The sequence below is a fragment of the Taudactylus pleione genome, unplaced genomic scaffold (genome assembly GCF_031769625.1).
Source record: "Taudactylus pleione unplaced genomic scaffold, aTauple2 ptg000015l, whole genome shotgun sequence".
Taxonomy (NCBI): Eukaryota; Metazoa; Chordata; class Amphibia; order Anura; family Myobatrachidae; genus Taudactylus; species Taudactylus pleione.
Genome location: NW_028284417.1, coordinates 26043177 through 26062548, shown reverse-complemented (window position 1 = coordinate 26062548; position 19372 = coordinate 26043177). Strand labels below are relative to the sequence as shown.

At 43.7% G+C, this 19372-nt stretch overlaps 1 protein-coding gene across 3 annotated transcripts in view; it reads left to right on the top strand.

The window, feature by feature from the left end:
- The window catches only part of BACH2 (BACH transcriptional regulator 2), a 344951-nt gene that overhangs the window by 303722 nt on the left and 21857 nt on the right, over positions 1 to 19372 (top strand). For all 3 annotated transcript variants that reach the window (XM_088470806.1, XM_088470825.1, XM_088470814.1), the window contains one exon: positions 13191 to 14726. In XM_088470806.1, the coding sequence (XP_088326932.1) occupies positions 13191 to 14726 (1536 nt within the window). The remainder of the gene's footprint in view (positions 1 to 13190; positions 14727 to 19372) is intronic.

Genomic DNA, 19372 nt, shown 5'->3' with positions numbered 1-19372 from the left:
AATTCAGGATGTCCACACTGACATAATGTTGACTTTATCAGGAATGTTGACATTGTGAATGTTGACATCCACTACTGTCACTACTATTGTGCAGCTGCGGGAGGTAGGAGGACCTGTCACAACAAGGGTATAGCAATAGCGGGACTCCCAAGCGATCGCTGATGTAGACTGTTGGATTAAGGTTATTACTCTTTGTTTTTCTTATTTTTAGTTTCTACTTTCAACATGGAGTATCACATAGGGCAGGTAACTCATTTGAAGGAGGAGAAAGTATTGCTTTTCACAATTTTGTCATCTTAGTGGAAGTGGTTAAGATATCTTTTAAGGCATCTTTATTGCTAAAGTCTACATCCTTATACGATCTATCGTGCAATATACATCGTTCCGACACGAATAGGAACAATATATCGTATACATCGTATAGTGTGTATGCCTAATCCATCATTCCATCCAATTGCCACCTTCCTGACTGCATTGGCGCCGGTGGATCCTCCTTGGCTGCAGCAGCGCTGCCAGGGGAGGAGGACACTGCGCAGGACAGGAAGGAGCTGGAGGTCGACAACAATGAACCGGCGGGGGGTTCCCATTAGGAGGAAGGAGGTAACCACTGCCCCAACTGCTATCCACTCTTACCCCCTTCCCTACACCCAGTACTGCCCCAGCTCCTATCCTGAACCCCTTCCCAGTGGCGTCACAAGGGTGGTGCGGGCAACACCAGGGTGTCACCCCCCGAGGGGTCATACCAAAGTGACGACTCAGTGACAGGAGCCGGGTGCTGCCCCCTAGCATTACGTGCAGCACTCGGCTCCTGACACAGTGATGGAGCCGGCATTGCAAATAGACTGGTCTCCGGGGGCAGTCCGCATCTCCGACACCCCTGGAGTGACTAAAATAGGTTCGGGCCACGTGGCCACGCCCTCTACCTGCAAGGCCATGCCCTATCTGCCGACACTACTCTTCTTTTTACCGACACTACTCTACTCTACTGCCCACACCTGGTGACACCCAGGGGAGGGATGACGCTGCCCCTTTCTACCCCCAGCACTGCCCCCCCAGTATTGCCTGCCCCTAACCCCCTTCTTGCCGCCTAGTACTGCCCTAGCTGCTATCTACCCTTACCCCCTCCCTACCCCCCCAGTACTGTTTGCTCCTAGCCTCTTCCTTATCTCCGGTACTGCCCCAGTCACTATCTACCCTTACCCCCTCACTACAACCAGAACTGCCTGCCCCTAGCTCCCTCCTTACCCCCTAGCATTGTCACAACTGCTGTCTTCACTTACCTCTCCCTACCCATGGCACTGTCTGCCCTTGCTACCATCTACCCACAGCTCTAACCCAACTTCTCCTTTCCTATACCCCCAGCTCTACCCCAATTGTTGCTTGACCATAACCCCCTCTACTCCAAGTGCTACCTGCCCCCAACACTGTCCCAACTGCTGCCTGCCCTCACCTCCCATAATATGTGATGGGACCCAGAAACTGTGACATAGGAACCCAATTTTTTAAAGGGAGGGGTCTTCGGGACCCACAATATTTTTTCGCCCAGCGCAATCACTGTCAGGTGGGATGATTCCACAGCTGACAAGTTGCTGTTACATGTAGCATGTAACGTTACATCATGCCATCGTACGCCGGATTGTGTAGTGTGTACAGCGATATGATATATCCTTACAACACTTCACTGGGTCACACCATCGTTTAAGTGTGTACCCAGCTTTACAGTCAATACTATGTCCTAGTGGGTAAATTGCAAACTCCCCTAATATTGAAACAGACTTGCAACAATAGTCGGGGCCACGATAACACGATCATGTGGCCCGGGCTCCGCCCACAATGTGACGTCAGTGGCCGGCTCTGCCCCCAATGTGACGTCAATGGCCGCCCCCCCCCCTGCTGTTAGCCGGCAATCAGCTCCCTCCCGGAGGGCTGGAGCTGATTGTCGGTAAGTTTGCCTTGATGGTCCTACTAAACATTGGTTTTAAAACATTCTAAGCTGCTACTAAAAAGTGCATTGCTAAAGATGGCTTCACCTCCACTGCCACTGAATTGCTATTGCCTTTTTTTTTTTTAGTTTGTGGCACAGTAGTGAGCGCTGGGTTGGAGTCCAACAAGAGCACTATCTGCATGGACTTTGAATCTTCTCTCCGCATTTACATGGGTTTCCTTCAGGTGCTCTGGTTTACTCCCACTGTCCAAAAATATATACTAGTAAAGTTAATGTGTTTTGAACAGGATTGACCCTAGAGTGTGTAGTAGAATATTTAGACTATAAGGAGTGTATTTACTAAAGTGCGGGTTTACAGAAGTGAAGGTTTGCCCATAGCAACCAATCAGATTTTAGCTGTTATCTTCTACTAGGTGCTAGATAAATTATAAGTAGAATCTGATTGGTAGAAGGTGCTAGATAAATTAAAAGTAGAATATGATTGGTTGCTATGGGCAACACCTTCACTTCTATAACCCGTGGACATGAAGTAGTGTGATTTGGGTGTAGAACAATATAAATAAAGGTAAATATTATTAGTGTTTGATGTGACATTGACATTCCCAGAGTGAACTTCTAGAACCAGGCTAATCATTGTCTTCACCTTTAGCAGCACTAGTAGTACCCATATGCTTATAGCAAGGGGTGCTCACCTGGACTAGTTATATAGGAGCAGGGCCGGATTAAGGTCTGTGGGGGCCCCTGGGCAACAAACTTGTGGGGGCCCCTATAAAAAAAAAATAATATATATATATATATATATATATATATATATATAATACATACAGTGGTGTAAGTGGTACACTGACAAACGGTGATAAGATAAGCTTACAGCTGTTTATTAAATACTGGAAGGACAACATAACTCCTTTAGCGGGTGCTTGTTGTTAAATGGGGCCCATGGTCTTCACAGAAAAAAAAAAACACAGACACTCACAGGACATATAAGCAACCACAGGAAAAAACACATATACATATAGGCACCCACAGGAAAAAACACATATACATATTTCCTGTGGGTGCTTACATGTGTATGTGTTATTTCCTGTTGGTGCCTATATGTATATGTGTTTTTTCCTGTGGGTGCTTAGATGTATATGTGTTATTTCCTGTTGGTGCCTATAACACATATACATATAGGCATCCACAGGAAAAAACACATGTACATATAGGCACCCACAGGAAAAACACATATACATATAGGCACCCACAGGAAAAACACATATAGGCACCCACAGGAAAAAAACTACATATAGGCACCCACAAGAAAAAAAAACATATACATATAGGCACCCATAGGAAATTTTACTCACACGTTGCTTTTGTGACCAGTCTGCCGGTGGTAGAGAGGGATCTAGATGTGGTGTAGGGAAGCTACAGGAGTGGAGATTAGGAGGGCAGTCACAGGCTAGCTCAGAAAGCGGAGTTCTGTATAGCGGCAATTACCCGGGAGCCAGGAGCAGCTGTGGAAATCGAGGAGGCGGGAAGGAGGAGTGACTGAAGGCTTCAGCAGCAGGGCCCAGTGACTGCCGCACTGGTATGAGGGGCCGTACAGCGACCCGGAGCACTGGTCTTGGGGTAAGAGTAAACAACCTGACCCGCTCAGCATTGAAGTCACTCCCCAGCAGTGTGCAGTCAGCCGCTGTTATTCTAGCCCCGCAGGGAGAAGCAGGAACAAGAGGAGCGTCGGGAGCGGCCAGCCAGTTAATGTCAAGACCGGAGGCAGTGAAATGCTGTACTTCGGGATCCAGGTATTGTGGGGGCCCTTTAGGTGTGGGGGCCCCTGGATGACCGCCCCTGTCGCCCTCCCGTTAATCCGGCCCTGTATAGGAGACACCAGTGAAATGTTACTGACACTGTATAAGAATTGCTGGCACACATACAGGCCTGTTCTGTAGGGGGCAGCCTTCATGAGAGAGTCTGGCTACAGTCCAAAGGGTAGTCTCAAGTCCAATGTAGATCATACTTGCCTATCTTTTGCTTCTACTCCCCGGGAGATGCCTGGAGAGTACAAGCAGGTGGGCTGTGATGGCAGTGGGGCCTGACGGGTCACGTCATTGAGTCCCACCCCTTCACGGCAAATTTACGCAATTGGCTTAAATATAAATAGGGGTGGGGCTAAATGACACAATTCATGGCGAATTGCGTCATTAAGCCCCGCCCCCTACACAGGGACCCGCGATCGCTGCTGAAATTCTCCCCATTCTGCCCACTTCACTAGGAAGTGGGCAGCATTCTGCCCATTTCACTAGGAAGTGGGCAGAATGCGGGAGAGATGCCTACCCGTGCGGGGGTTACCCGAAAAATCGGGAGCCTCCTGCTAAAACCGTGAGGGAAGGCATGTATTATGTAGATGTCAGGTAGGGATGTCACGTGCAGTCAGTGTAGGCAGAACCTCCCCTATCATACTCCCTCCCCTATTATACTCCCTGTCATGCTCCAGAGTTTTTATATAAAAAAACTGTGTGTTTATATGTACCTCCCCAGCTATTAACCTAACTGCACGTTACTGATGTCAGGACAGGCAGTGGTTTAATGACTAATTTAGAATCCAAAGATAAGACCAGAGCAGGCAATGATCAAGAGAGTTAAATTAGTCCAGATCAGAGTGACCAGCGATTCAAAGGGAAGTTGAAGTCCAAAAGTAAGGTCAGAGCCTGCACAAGAGAAACCTAAATCAGTAATCAGCACAGCAACATGGAGTTTCCTGCACCATAAGGTACAGAGAGCCAATCAGGAGCCTGCCAGTAGCCAAAACATCCTGTTGATTTGCTTCAGTGCCGAGTCATCACTACACAGGGCTGCATTGTAGCTAGTCTTCTTGGATGCCTTCAGCAGTTATCCAGGATGATATCGAGGTGTTTGCAGTAAAACCACCATCACGTATGTCTTATATACTTTTCAATTGAGTAGCAGGCAACCATCACTAAGTAACTTAAAGTGCATGATGCATGGCAAAATGTAAATAAGTAAATAATTAATGCATGCAGTACAAACAAAGGAAATAATTTTGTGTGCAGTACAGATCACAATGAAAAGTAAATCACCAGAGTTAGCTTAGAATTCATGGAAAAAGAATATCATTTGTATTTGCTTAATAGTAATACGTATGGAAAAAGTAAAATAAGGGTTAATTTATCTATATTTGGCAATATGTTTTCTATCACCACCTATTGTAGTGATAGAAAAAGTTTTTGCACCGCAATTTAACAATAAATCAATAATCTATCAATAAAACTACCTTGGTTACAGTGGTGCAATAGCTCTGGGGAGGATCTGCCTTCTTTGTCTGTCCCATATTTCTATGTGAGATTTTTTTTTTTGAAAATGGGCGGTACATGGTAATGCTGCTGTGGGGCCCACAAATGAATATTTACTCCCCCTGACTGCAGTCCTTCTAAAAGTGGTTTAGAAAACTATTGCTGGAGGTAGCCAGCGAAGGGGATCGCCGACCTAGGGCCGCCTTATATAGGGAGAAGCTCAATCTGGTCTTCACCAGATGTCGATCTTTTTTTCCCTATCATATATAGATCCCACAGTCCCAATTACTATGATACACAGTTCCATGCCAATCATAAAGTATCTTGCTAAACACATTCCTGATATTTCCACATGTCAAGAAAGATTATACCATACCCTTGAGATCAGCCTAAACCACAGCCAGACCCAGCTTTATCATGCCCATTTCCAGCCAGGCTCTGTCCCTATAACAGCAGTTGACACTTTTGATTCCTGGAAAGCATTTCACAATGTCAAATTACCGTAGTCACTATTGGAACACTCTTAGGGCTCTATTTAAAGAGATTAGGCAAAATTGCTTTTCTGATATCACCGCTTTTATCCTTCCCTTTGCATGGCGCATTGCGCAGTATGGACTTGTGACTGGGACATGTATACATACATCGCAGTTCCCAGTCCAAGACTTGCCGTTGCCTGTGAATCTGTCTGCGCCAGCCCCACCCCGCCCTCCAATTCTACCTGCCCTCCACATACAGACTATATATATATATATATATATATATATATTATATACTAGCTGATGTACCTGGTTTCACCCGAATAGACCTTAGATATTTATTGTTTTCATTTCCATTTCACCACTCCAATATTCCTTCACCTCTATAGTAATGCATCCCCTCCCTCACTGCTATAGTTATGCCGGCCATACACTGTACGATATAGTAGCCGATTCGACGGATTGGCACAATATAGCTGCTATATCATCCCGTGCGAGCTCCCATGGGGTTGTACATCGCATCCCCAGATCTTACGGAAAATTCCCTCGATCAGGGGATGCGATGTAGGATCCCATGTTGCACTGTGCAGGTGAGGGAGGGAGGTGCCGGCGGTCGGCCAACACTTTGCTCCGTGTGTGAGAACCGTCCGATATGTCGGTCATCGGATCGGCCGTCGTCATATATGGTGCATATAGCACCGTATATGGGCCGCTTAAGACCCACCCTTACCTGTGTACTAACACACTCCCTCACCCGTGTTGTAACACATTTGACATTCCCCTCCCTCACCTGTGTAAAAACACAATCCCTCCCTGACACCTGTAGTAACACAATACCCTCACTCACACATGTAGTAACTTACTCCCCTGCCTCCTCTGTAGTAACACATTCCCCTGCTAACCACTGTAGTAACACATTCCCCTCCCTTGCCCCGTAGTAAGTAACACATTTGACATTTCCTTCCCTCACCTGTGTAGTAACACATTTTTCTCCCTCACCTCTATAGTAACACATTCCCCTCCCTCACCTCTATCCTTCACCTCACCTCTAACACATTCCCCTCTCAATGCTATTGTTACACATTTTCCTCCCTCACCTGTGTAGTAACACATTCCCTTCCCTTACTATTCAAATAGGGGAGCCACTCAACTGCCAGTGATGTTTGGCAGCACTTGGGATGACAGTTGGTGTTTGCATATTGAACACAACCACAATTACACAGTCAGGCAGCACATTGCATAGGGGTAGGAAGCATTTTAGCTGTGTGTAGGAATGACAGGTGAGAGGATGCAGGGGAAGGGAGGACACAGGACACCAGGGAGCGACTGCAGGTTGAGGGCACAGCAGCACTTAAATGATGCGATGGGTTACACAGCGGTGTTAGCGGGGGGGGGGGCACAAATGGTGGGGTGGGGCCTGCAACTGTGGGCAGGGGAGGGAAAATCCATAGACACACAGCTAGTGTAGGGGTAAAAGTATCACTTTTCCAAAAAGCTGATTCCGCAAAAAGAGCAGCTTAAGTGATACATTTAGTTAATGAGGCATGATCAATGCCTACGAACAGTGTTTTAAACTCACAGCGAGTTTATAACATAATTATCACAAGTGATAATTATGTAATGATGAATAAACTCCTAAGTGTTGTTCCAAGCTGTTGTCAAAACAGTGTAGTAGACAAAAATTGTGTAGCAGTTATACGTATATAAGTGCAGAGAGCTCACATTGAGAAATAACTGTGCAGCCTATAGAATAAATGTGAAACATGACATCTAGGATACAATGAATGCTGCCTTTGTTCCTTTCAGTCACTCTCTGCCTATGCTGCCTGCTGAATGCCAGTAGCTCTACTATGGAATGTTTTGAATCTTAAATTTGTTTACAGTATGTATATGCTAGGACAGGAAAATCCCTCCTCACGGCTTTCAGAGAGACTAATTATCCACTTTCCCGCAGAGTTCTTCCAATACTTTCCATTGTTCGTACAGCAGAGTGCGCTTTTCACAAGTCCTGTGTGGTGGTGGAATCTGGTGATTAATACACCGCATATACCATAGCGTGCTATGTATTTAATGTACATTTCTGATGTGTCTTTAATTATTTTTATTTATTTTATTTTATTTTTTTATTTTTTTTGGGGGGGGGGCTGGTTCACAGGGTAAACTGCATATTTGATAGGGTAGTGAAAACATTTAGCCATCCTAAAGACACAGTTGAATGATCTACTGATCACAAGCACCACTGGGAATCTTTTCTTTTAGAAAGTTAGACCGCTTTTGTGTCATGGAGGAATGTATTATTATATTCCATCAAGCAAATGGAAATTGCAGTAATTATGCTGGTCATAGGGGGCCATGAAGTGGGATCTAATCATACAGTAGGTTATTAGCATAGTGTTATGTTTTACAAGTAGCCATTTACCCAATTCTTTGGGACCTAATGATCAAATGGTACCCATTAGTCCCAACATTCCAGCACAGCATCATCACCACACGTCTGAGCCACTCAGAACTACCACCTATTTACCATGGCTTGAAATGAGGTTACATTTCAAATGTGTGGACCGATTTAGTGGCCAATTTATTAATCCTATAAACATTCAGAAACTATTGTTACGCATACTTAGACAATATTGGGTGCCAGGGTTGCTCCTTTAGCTGCCGTACACAAGCACCAAAAGAAGTGTCATTGGAGCACAGCCATCACCAGACAATTGGATGCGCTGTCCCAGCATGAATGTAATGGGAAATTGCTCCACTAATTAAGCTATTATTGCTGTGAATAACTATGTTAACAGATGATCAATGGGTAGATTTTTGGTATAAATAGGCCACTAAGAGTTTTTGCACAGCTCTAAATCACTATCCATTATTTGTGTGTTACATGCAAAGCGGGTAGTATTTCCCCTGCTTGGAAAAAAAAAACCATTGAATGCATTTACACCCCTTCCAACGCAGCTTGGCTTGTCCAGATGCAAATTTGCTCCTTTAAGTTGGACTTGATCCAAACTCTAAATGAGGCCACATGTAGGATATCCCCCACTCACACACCATGCCGAAACGCCCTCTTACTACACCCTGCCCCAATCACTGTTTTCAGTCTCCTTCCACAAGGGTTTTCTTCTCAAACCACTTCCCTTCACTAATAATATAGATAAATATTTTGTCCATCGTAAAACACACACCTAATGGTCCTGCTGTCTAACTGTAATGCATTCAATTCTTAGAACTAATGTTTAGTCTCAGTAAGCTGGCTCTATCACACCCCAACTTCAGGGTCTTTTACCATTTGCCAATTCCAGACATCAACATATTAGTTCTTTGTTTTTGATATATCCTACTACTACAACTTACAATACTTGCCTAATTTTATTGATTGCTTACTTTTTTGATCTCGTACAAAGAATGTAGAGTAAGAGGGCATGGTAACGTGAATTGTGTTATCATGGCACACCCCCTGCTCTGCAATGCCACGAATCATGGCATAACGCAGCTGAGGCGGGTGCCATGACGTTGTGATTTTCCCGCGAATCACATCCACCTGTATGTGCTTGTGGTATGATATATGGATAAATGTCTTTTCATACAAGTGAGGAAGGGAAATCTAGGTACACAATCATTTTAGGTCAAATGGCATCTGCATTATTTTTTGTTTTCCTCTTTCTATTATCCAGCCACAAAATTAACAACATGCTTTAACAGATGTTGGGCATAAACAAATTTATTTATTTTATTTATTAAGTTTCTTATATAGCGCAGCAAATTCCGTTGTAAAAGACATACATAAAAGACATACATAAGGGTAAGAGGGCCCTGCTCGCAAGCTTACAATCTATAGGGAAATTGGTGTTGATACACAAGAATAGGTGCTACCTATTGCAAATTGGTCCAGCCCGATTGCAGATGTTCTTGGTGGGCTGCATAATCCAATCACACTGGAAAGTTGGCCTAGGGTTAGGAGGATGTTAAATTGAAGAAAGAGAAGATGTGACAGGTGTTTACTAAAAGAAGAGAGTTAGATAGGGAGCTATAAAAGGTTAGGTGGGTGTTCCTGGAATCTGATAAACTTGTCTGAAGAGGTGAGTTTTCAGAGAACGCTTGAATGTTTGGAAACTAGTGGAAAATCTTCTTGTGCGTGGGAGGGCATTCCACACGGTGGGTGCAGCCCGAAAAAAGTCCTGTAACGTGCATGGGAACAAGTAATGCGCGGTGATGAGACTCAGGGTCTCATTCAGACCCGCTCGCGAGTGCAGGACGCTCGCAAGCGGGTCGATGGTACCCAAATGTGCATGCGCACGATGGAGGGAGCTCGGTCAGCGCATGCGCGAGACCCGATAGAGCCAAAATCACTCCAGGGCTTGTGGTCACCGAGACCCTACCGCAGGGTCTCGTCGCAAGTCTGATGGTCGCGATGGTCTTGACCATCGCGACCATCATCATGGACGCTCGCATAAGCTGTGGGTGGTCACCCACAGCTATGCAAGCGTCCAAGAGGCCGCTCCATTTTTAAGTAGGAGGGCCCTGATTCAGAACGAGCGCTCTGGTCACAGAGCATCCGGCTCTGAATCAGGCCCTCAGATCTTGTGCAGAGCAGAGATGTTGGGTTGGAAGATATTTTGAGATAAGTGAAGAGATGTACTGTATGTTGGTGTGGTTTGGTTAATAGCTTTATGTGTGAGTGTAAGTATTTTAAATTGAATATGGTAGAAGACTGGCAGCCAATGGTGGGACTGACAGAGTGGATCAGCAGACACTGAACGTTTGGTGAGAAAGATCAACCTCGCAGCTGCATTCAAAATGGATTGCAGTGGGGAGAGCCTGTTTTAGGGAAGACCACTAAGGAGACTATTGCAATAGTCAATTTGGGAAATAATGAGTGCGTGTATTACAGTTTTTGCAGTGTCTTGCAAAATAAGCTAAAATTTTTGCCATAGGTAGCCACTTAATGACTGACTGGTTATACAGTATACCACCTTTCCTGTGTATCCATTTACTAACCTCAATATCTAATATACACTATATACCTGTACTACAGCTTGTGCCATTTTTGCTAGGCTGAATGTATTGCTACAGCTGGTCAACATCAGGGTACTGGCTGGAAATAAATTTTCACGCTGCTCAGTACAAACCTCTGACATGGCTTATGGTATACGATTTACAGTTCATGGAATTTTATTTCTGTTGTTTTTTTTTTTTATTCTGTGATAGTTTATAAGCACTCTTTTGTGAAAGGGGAATGGTGTTTCCCCTTCACTGTAATATGTTGTTGTAGGTTCAATATACAGCAAATGAACACTACAGTTTTCTCGCTGGAAGAGCAGAGCATTCAGTCACTCATGTATAGCACCATTATAAGAGTATTTCACTGCAAATGCTCATCTGGCCATGAATATGTACCCTGCATCTGATATCTTACAAAGGCTGTCGTGAACTGACCATTCTGATGCTGTAGTAGTATTTTCTGAAACCATTTTTATCTCCTGTACCCTCGCAACTTGTGTCCATGCAATCAGGTGTGCCAAAATGAGGAGGGCAATAACTGTTGTGCACTGATACCATCTCTTTAATATTCAGCGTTTTAAAACCATTGCACATGGATACAGGACAGAGCAGTTTTGGTACATTTTTGGAACAGTACAGACCATAATCTGTGTAGAATAGGGATTTACCAACAATGGATCTCATGTGAGGGGACCAGCAAAGCAACAGAACAAAATAAATGCCAGTGCTAGTATACATGTGGATATTCATTAACTTTGGCTGGAATTCCATGAGTTACACATTATCTAAGGATATTACATAACCTGCATATTGACTTTTGAGTGTAATTAACCTTTAGAAATAATTATACAATTGCTATAATTGAAAAGCTCCTTATACGAATTTATACAGTGAAAGGGATTCTAGTGCTTACCCAGAAATGTTTTGATTTGCATGATTTCCAAATCCTATTGAGTCAATGTAACCAATACAGCATATACACATGTACAAGTAATCTAAACAAAAACTGGTTATAAGATATGCAAGATGAACACTGCGCATAATAATTACACAACTGCTGTCCTTTAGAAGAACAGATGGTAGATCTGCGGAAGCAGAAAGAACAAGCGCATGCATGTATTTAGTACCTTATAAATGCAGGCACTTGGCACTTTATAAATACATTTGTGCTGCTCTAACTACAAAACTAGTATGTGCGTGTTCCTCTAACAACTTAAGCTTATCAAGTGTTATTAGCTAAACATTCACAAATAGATTTGTAAAATGTCCCATATTCTTGAAAATGCGCACCTCCTTTGGGGCACACAGTGATGTTTATGTTTGTATATAATTCATCAATTTGTGCGTTGGTTATGCTAATTATTGCCATAAATGGTCCCCAAGTAATGGCAATCTTAAAGGCCCCTGTGGCACCTGAGCACTCTCACAGTCACATATATCCACTGATAATAACACCCATGATACTTGTGTGTATCACCACTCACAGACCAATCACTCATACTTCATCCATTCCACCCACGCCGTCCCACTATAGTCTCTTCATTCTTGTCTGGACATATTGGGCCCAGCAAAGGTTGCTATAGATACTACTGCCATTGGCAATAGCATTGCCTCCAGGTATCTTTTTTTTTTTTTTTTTCTTTAATTGAAAAAAAATGACAAGGAGTCTTTTTATATAAGGTTTGTTAACATGTTTCCCATTGAGGGCTTGGAAAAGAAAAAGATCTGTCTTTTTCCATGAGGTTTTTGTTAGTACTATCTTTTACATATAAGCATAAATGGTTGTATGAACGTTTATCAGGAAAGGCTACGTGATCCCTCTAGAGTGAATACATGTCTCCAACATTGAATCTATGTTTTGTGTCACGTAGGATGTTCTTATTCCATCCACACGCCACCAATATCTTAATGAAAGCTGCTTATATTTCTGCTTTAAATTTTACCATGATCTCATCATTTTACATATAAAGTATAAATGTGGGGCTTTTGTAGTTGTTCATTAAAGACATACCAATGTGAAGACACACAGCAGGCAAAAATCTGTTTGCAAAGAAATACACAATTTGTCTTTTTCTTCTCTTAAAAACTTACACTAGATATAATGACAGAATTCCAGACATGGAATCCTAGCAACGTGGAAATTGTTCAGTCACCATTAGAGGCAGATGCACTTGCTTGTGTTGATTTAGTACATTTTTATCACTCATCAGGGTTGCTGTCTGAAGTTAGCCAGGCTGTGTTCCAGACTATCTTTCATTTGCAGCCACGGCATGATGTGTAGAAGCAAGTGGAATTAATTATTAAATGTAGAGTCACTGCTGTCCTGATGGGAGATTAACTGGTACTTTACTGTGTTTATATATTGACATTGTAACTGTCAGGTTATCTCACTACACTTGAGGGACTCCGGACAATTGCAGTGCTGATGGTAATATTGGCAATTTCCCTACTCTTGTTTTCTTTTTTTTGCAGGTCACTGCTAGAGGATTTGGTCCATTGTTGCAGTTTGCCTACACTGCGAAGCTATTACTGAGCAGAGAAAACATCCAAGAGGTCATCCAATGTGCTGAATTCCTACGTATGCACAACCTGGAAGACTCCTGCTTCAGCTTTCTTCAGAGGCAGCTTCTAAACAGTGAGGATGGCTTGTTTCTGTGCAAGAAAGACACCTCGTGCCAGAGTGTTCCAAGTGAGACATTTGATTGTGAAGAGGAAACTATGGAATCTGAAACCTCAAAAATATCCTGTCCTAAGGAAAGAATGCACCATGAGCCTTTTAACTTTGGTTCAGGGGAGAACGCGACAGATAGAAATGAAGCTAATTTGCCTAATTCAAATATGCAAAAGGATATCAAGGAAAGTTTAGACAAGGATCCTATAATCCGCTATCCACGATATAAAAAATACCAGCTGGCTTGTACTAAGAATGTCTACAGTACATCACACAGTACCTCAGGTTTTACAAGCACATTCAATGAACATAACTCTGAGATTGGCCTAAAATTAAGACTTCCTTTAAGCCAGATCAAAAGCGAGCCTCGGGATGATGATAATGAAGAAGAGAGTGTGACACTTTGTCTGTCTGGAGATGAGAATGACATCCGGGATAAAGAAGGTGATATTGAGATGGTAGGGAAGCAACTCAGCCCTGTTAGCATTGATGACCCATTAAATGTGTCACCTCCTTCCAATCTAAGAACGTTTTTTAGTAGAACGAAAGGGGAGGAATTGATTGACTTGCCTGGTACTTCCCAACAGCGTTTTGTCAGAAGTCCATCATGCCCTGTGGAAAAGGGAGCAACTCAGGGTGACCATAAAACTGAATACAACCCTTTCACTGGGAATTATGACCTGTCCTGCGAACCTCATAAAGATTCCTCTAACTTCCTCATGGCTTCTCCTCTCCGGGGGTCTGGCTCAGAACTTGCCTCTAAGCATGAGATGGAACTAGACAGGAGAAGTGTCATATTCTCTTCAAGTGCTTGTGACCAAATAAGCACCCCGGTGCAGTCCTATTCTGCTGTGAGCTGTTTGGACAAAGAGTTTTCTGAGCATGTGCCAAAAGGCCTTTGGGCAGGAGCTAGCCAATCTCTTCCTAGTTCACATACCTTTTCCCACAGCGGGCTGGTAGCAGACCCATTGCCAGGAAGGCTGCGGCCAAACACTAGTTGCCCGGTGCCAATTAAAGTATGTCCCCGTTCTCCGCCTTTGGAAACTAGAACCAGGACATCAAGCTCATGCTCCTCTTACTCGTATGCAGAAGATGGCAGCGGTGGATCCCCTTGTAGCCTTCCTCTCTGTGAATTTTCATCATCTCCCTGTTCACAAGGCCCTCGTTTTCCACCCACTGATCATCAAGAAGCTTGTTCAATGGCAGACTCCATTTTTAATCAAGTAAGGCCTCAAATAAAATGTGAGCAGTCATATGGAACAAACTCGAGTGATGAATCTGGATCATTTTCAGAAGCAGACAGTGAGTCTTGTCCGGTGCAAGACAGGGGACACGAGGTAAGACACCCAAATCCATTTGGTAGATAGTTCATGGAAAATTTGATCTATCAAATGACCATATTTCCATATGCAATACAGCCCAAGAAAAAAGTGAATGTAACATTTATACAGATATCACAGTTGCTTCTGTTAGATGCTTATTGAATCATTGTTTACCATGGGTGCAGTGTATACTAATGATGGTCTCCATGTAATCTGTCCATTGATGGATTCCTGACATTCCCATTGTGGCCGGGCTGTGATAGTTTTTACTTGTATATATTAAAGTAAATACAATGCCATTGGGTTATAGGCCTTATTACGAACATTTCAGAAGCTCCGACTATTTTTCACACCTACCTTTTTTTTTTACCCTTGAATCCATTTTTTATTGTTTTGGGTCTGGTTTATTGCCTGCAGGGCACACTACAGCAGTGGGCATTGTGACAAATACTGTATGCAAACCAGTTGGACATAGTTTACGTAACACATGAAGTAATTATATTTACTGTGATCTGACCTGGTAATAAGCCTGTTATAAACCAACAGTCATTATTGGGTCTATTCATCATCCCTTAATTTTCACAAAAGAGGGTGAAATGTAACATTTAAAAATTAAGGCTCAGGGCTATTCATTAAGCATGTAACACAGGAGAAATCACTGATATTTCCTGTTTACAATTCTGCCCCGATAATTTCGGAATTTGACAGTGATACTGTACACCTCTCTGAGATGGCGTACAGCATCCAATACTATTCACAAACTGTGCAGCCGAGGGATCTATTCTGTCACCACCTTCAGCGGCTGCGGGGAGGAGATGAGGGATGGACACCGGTGGCCGGGAGGGAGGGGGGAGGGATGGACGCTGGTGGTCTTAAGGGGGAAGTGATGGACACCGGCTGCCACGGAGGGAAAGGGGACCAGAAAATATACCGGCGGCCGCAAGTCAAATAGAGCAGCAGCAGGGGGAGGGTACATAGAGCAGCAGAAGCAGCAGCAGTGGGGGAGGATTCTTTATGGACACCGGCAGCCACGGGGGAAGACCAGCTTTTCGGAAGTGATACTTTTGTTAGGGAAGCATGATGAATGCCTCAAAAAGATTTTTAAACTCGTAGCGAGTTTAAAACATAATTATCACTTGTGATAATTATGTAATGATGAATAGGCCCAATAGTATTTTATGCTTAAACTTCACTTTTAGGGGTCTAGTCATGATGTTAATTATTGGACCCCAATAATTAACATTCTAATTCGATGAGAGTGCCGGAGCAATTCATCATTGCTCCGGCGCGGTGACAGCTGATCTGAAAATCAGCTGTCTCCCCGAAGTGTATCACACTGCATGTGTGACCTACAGGTCACGAGTGACGCTAGAGTGCATGCATGACCTACAGGTCACGCATGCGCACAAGAGCCCCGACGTCTGCCGGAAGGAGTCAGCAGTTAACACACATCTCCGGAACAGACCGCGTGACTCAACTCACGGAAAATTTTATCTGTCCTTAAATTGGTTTTACAACTTCACATTAATTTCATTTACTGGCTTGTACCTTGGCCTCCTACAGCTTTTGCCAACTACACCGTTTTATCCTTCTGACTTTGTGCTTTTCTGCAATGCCTTTTATTTTCAACGGCGTTGTTTATTTCACTTCTGGATACAACTTTGCTGTGTTTAGTGCACTGGAAACAATTCTAGTAAAATAGAAACTTTGTGTCGTACCAAAGTATAGCAGAAATACAAAGAAAAGGGCAGAGGAAAGCCAGACAGACAGAGCACTGAGTTTTTTTATTTTATTTTTTATAGCTGAGCATGTACAAACCAGTACATTCCTTTAACAAATGTACAATACATTGTTAAGATTTATGACAATTAGTAACTTGTCTCTGAATTAATGTTTTTGTCTTTACACTCATCATTCAGACACAATACTCTCCAGCAGCCAAAAGAATAGCAGCTTTTACCGCCCCCACATAGGGAAACTGCCAAACCAAAACTGAAGTGAACAAACAGAGAAGTACAACTAATGAATTGGATTGTTAGACAATATTTGACCAATATCTTTTTTTTTTTTTTTTTTTATAGACCATTAATTTGATGTTTGTAACTATGAGAACAGACCATATGATTTCTGAACTAATTTTTAAAAACCTCTGGTAATCCCAAGTATATTTTCTGTATATATTATTAGTTAACTTTGCTTATAAAATGAAAGCGGTCATGTGACAGCGATTGGACCCTAGAAGGTCCGAAAGAGGGAATATACTATGATCTCATGTAGACTGTGTCACATGATAGGATAACCGTGGCTTGGTCCACTTGTAGTTCCTGACGCTGTGAGATCTCCTGTTGCCTGATCGCTGTCAAACACAATCGGGGGATAAGTCTCATGCTGTGAGTAGGAGGGTTTCTAATAAACTGGAACATGTACATAACACGGCAAACTGGAATTTTTAAAAATGACACTTGAAGGTAATATATTCAGAATTAACCTGACATTCCACTGCAGATTTGTTGAAAATTAAAGTTTAATATAGTATTTTATTATTTTTAGTAAATGAACTTACAACTTCATTATAATCATCAGAAGCCACTGACCACATCTTTAGGATGTATGTATCCTAATAAGAAATTATGCATTTCAAAATGCTGAGACTGTAGCCAGAGCTGCTGTGACATCGCTGAGCCAGACCCTGTGCAGGGCCGGCCCTAGCCCAAATTTTTTGGTAAGAGAGTATTTTTTTGGCGCCCCCTCCTATGCAGTGCCCCCGGTAGTGGCCCCCCAGTGCGGTGCCCCTTGTGCCCCCAGTAGTAAGCCCCTTATATAGTGCCGCAGTAGTATTCCCCCCCTTGTAGTGCTCCCAGTAGTATTTCCCCCCCTTGTAGTGCCCCCAGTAGTAATTCCCCCCCCTTGTAGTGCCCCCAGTAGTAATTCCCCCCCCTTGTAGTGCTCCCAGTAGTATTTCCCCCCCTTGTAGTGCCCCCAGTAGTATTTTTCCCCCCCTTGTTGTGCCCCCAGTAGTATTTCCCCCCTTGTAGTGCCCCCAGTAGTATTCCCCCCCTGTAGTGCTCCCCGTAGTCCCCCCCTTGTAGTGCCCCCAGTAGTATTCCCCCTGTAGTGCTCCCAGTATTCCCCCCCCTTGTAGTGCCCCCAGTAGTATTCCCCCCCTTGTAGTGCCCCCAGTAGTATTCCCCCCCTGTAGTGCTCCCAGTAGCCCTCCCCCCTTGTAGTGCCCCCAGTAGTAATCCGCCCCCCCCGCAGTAAAGACATAATAAAAAAATAAAAAAAAACACACTTACCTGACACCCGCTCCTGGTCCCGCCGCCGAGATCAGCTCCTCCGTCCGCCGCTTTGCATTATGGGAGTGACGCGTCATGGGAGTGACGCGTCACTCCCATTACCCACTGCGGGAGCCGGAAGATGTCCGGCTCTGGCAGTGGGAGCAGCAGCCGATGAGAGTCTGTCAGACTCTCATCAGCTGCTAAAGCAAACACACAGCTGCCGGCTCCGGCGGCTGTGTGTTTGTGCTGTGTAGCGCTGACCGAACTTCGTCCGGTCAGTGCTACACATGCGGTGCAGCTGTGTCACAGAGACACAGTCTACACCGCGGCCCACATGGTACGCAGCTGAGGCGCTCTTCACTATGTGGCGCCTTACGCAGCTGCTTACCATGCGTAACGGGAGAACCGGCCCTGACCCTGTGTATGAGAACACGGGTTAGAGATGTCCGTGCCGGATTAACAACAGGGCAGGCGGGGCGGCTCCTACATCCTGGGGAGCCCCCACACATAGCTAGCATAGGGGGCACTGTGTTATATGTGGACAGGGCTTTCTGTATGGGTAGAATTTAGAAAAAGTGAGCACTGTTGGTCAGACCAGTAAAATGTATTTAAATATACAAATGGCAATATTAATAAACGACAATAATATACACATGGCAGGTGTCCACATAAAATTTCTAAATTAAATAATGGAATTAGTATAGATGGTCTACCAACAGTTATTATTAATATCCCATATATTACAGTTCTTATGGCAGTCTCAGAACTTTAAGGCAAGATGTTCTGCATAAGTAAGTAGACAGGTAATTAGTATTTTAATATCTATCCAGATAAGGAGTCCACTCACTGAAAGCTTATTGTTAGTAGCAAGCATGTTAGGACATCCATATCTATTAAGTCAGTCAGAGCCTTCATAATCCCTCTGACCTGACCACAAGGATCAAATTCCAGGATAAATATACACGCAGGGATTGTCTCTTACCCACCGGATGTGTGTAACTCCATAGAATGCAGCCTTAGAGAGGCTTCTTGTTGTGACTCCCATATTTGTAAATTTCCGCTATACCTGTTAGGAACCAATGGTGGACCGTAGCCGAAGTACAGGCAGCTTAACACATTTCTTCACCTTCCAGTAATCGTTGGCTTTCTCAGAAGATCATGTTCCCTCTCCAGGGCTTCCTTTTATAGTGCCATTTATTGTGCGCCTATGTCTATCAGGAAACTTCTGTGTTTCAAAAGCTAGACCCAACCATGAGGCAGTTAGGATGATTCCAACAGATGGATCACAATTTAATGGAATACACAGAAGATCAGTGAAACAACTGGAACGTGCACAACTATCTGTAAAGCTTTAAAAATGTAATTGGACTAAGTTGCAGGCAG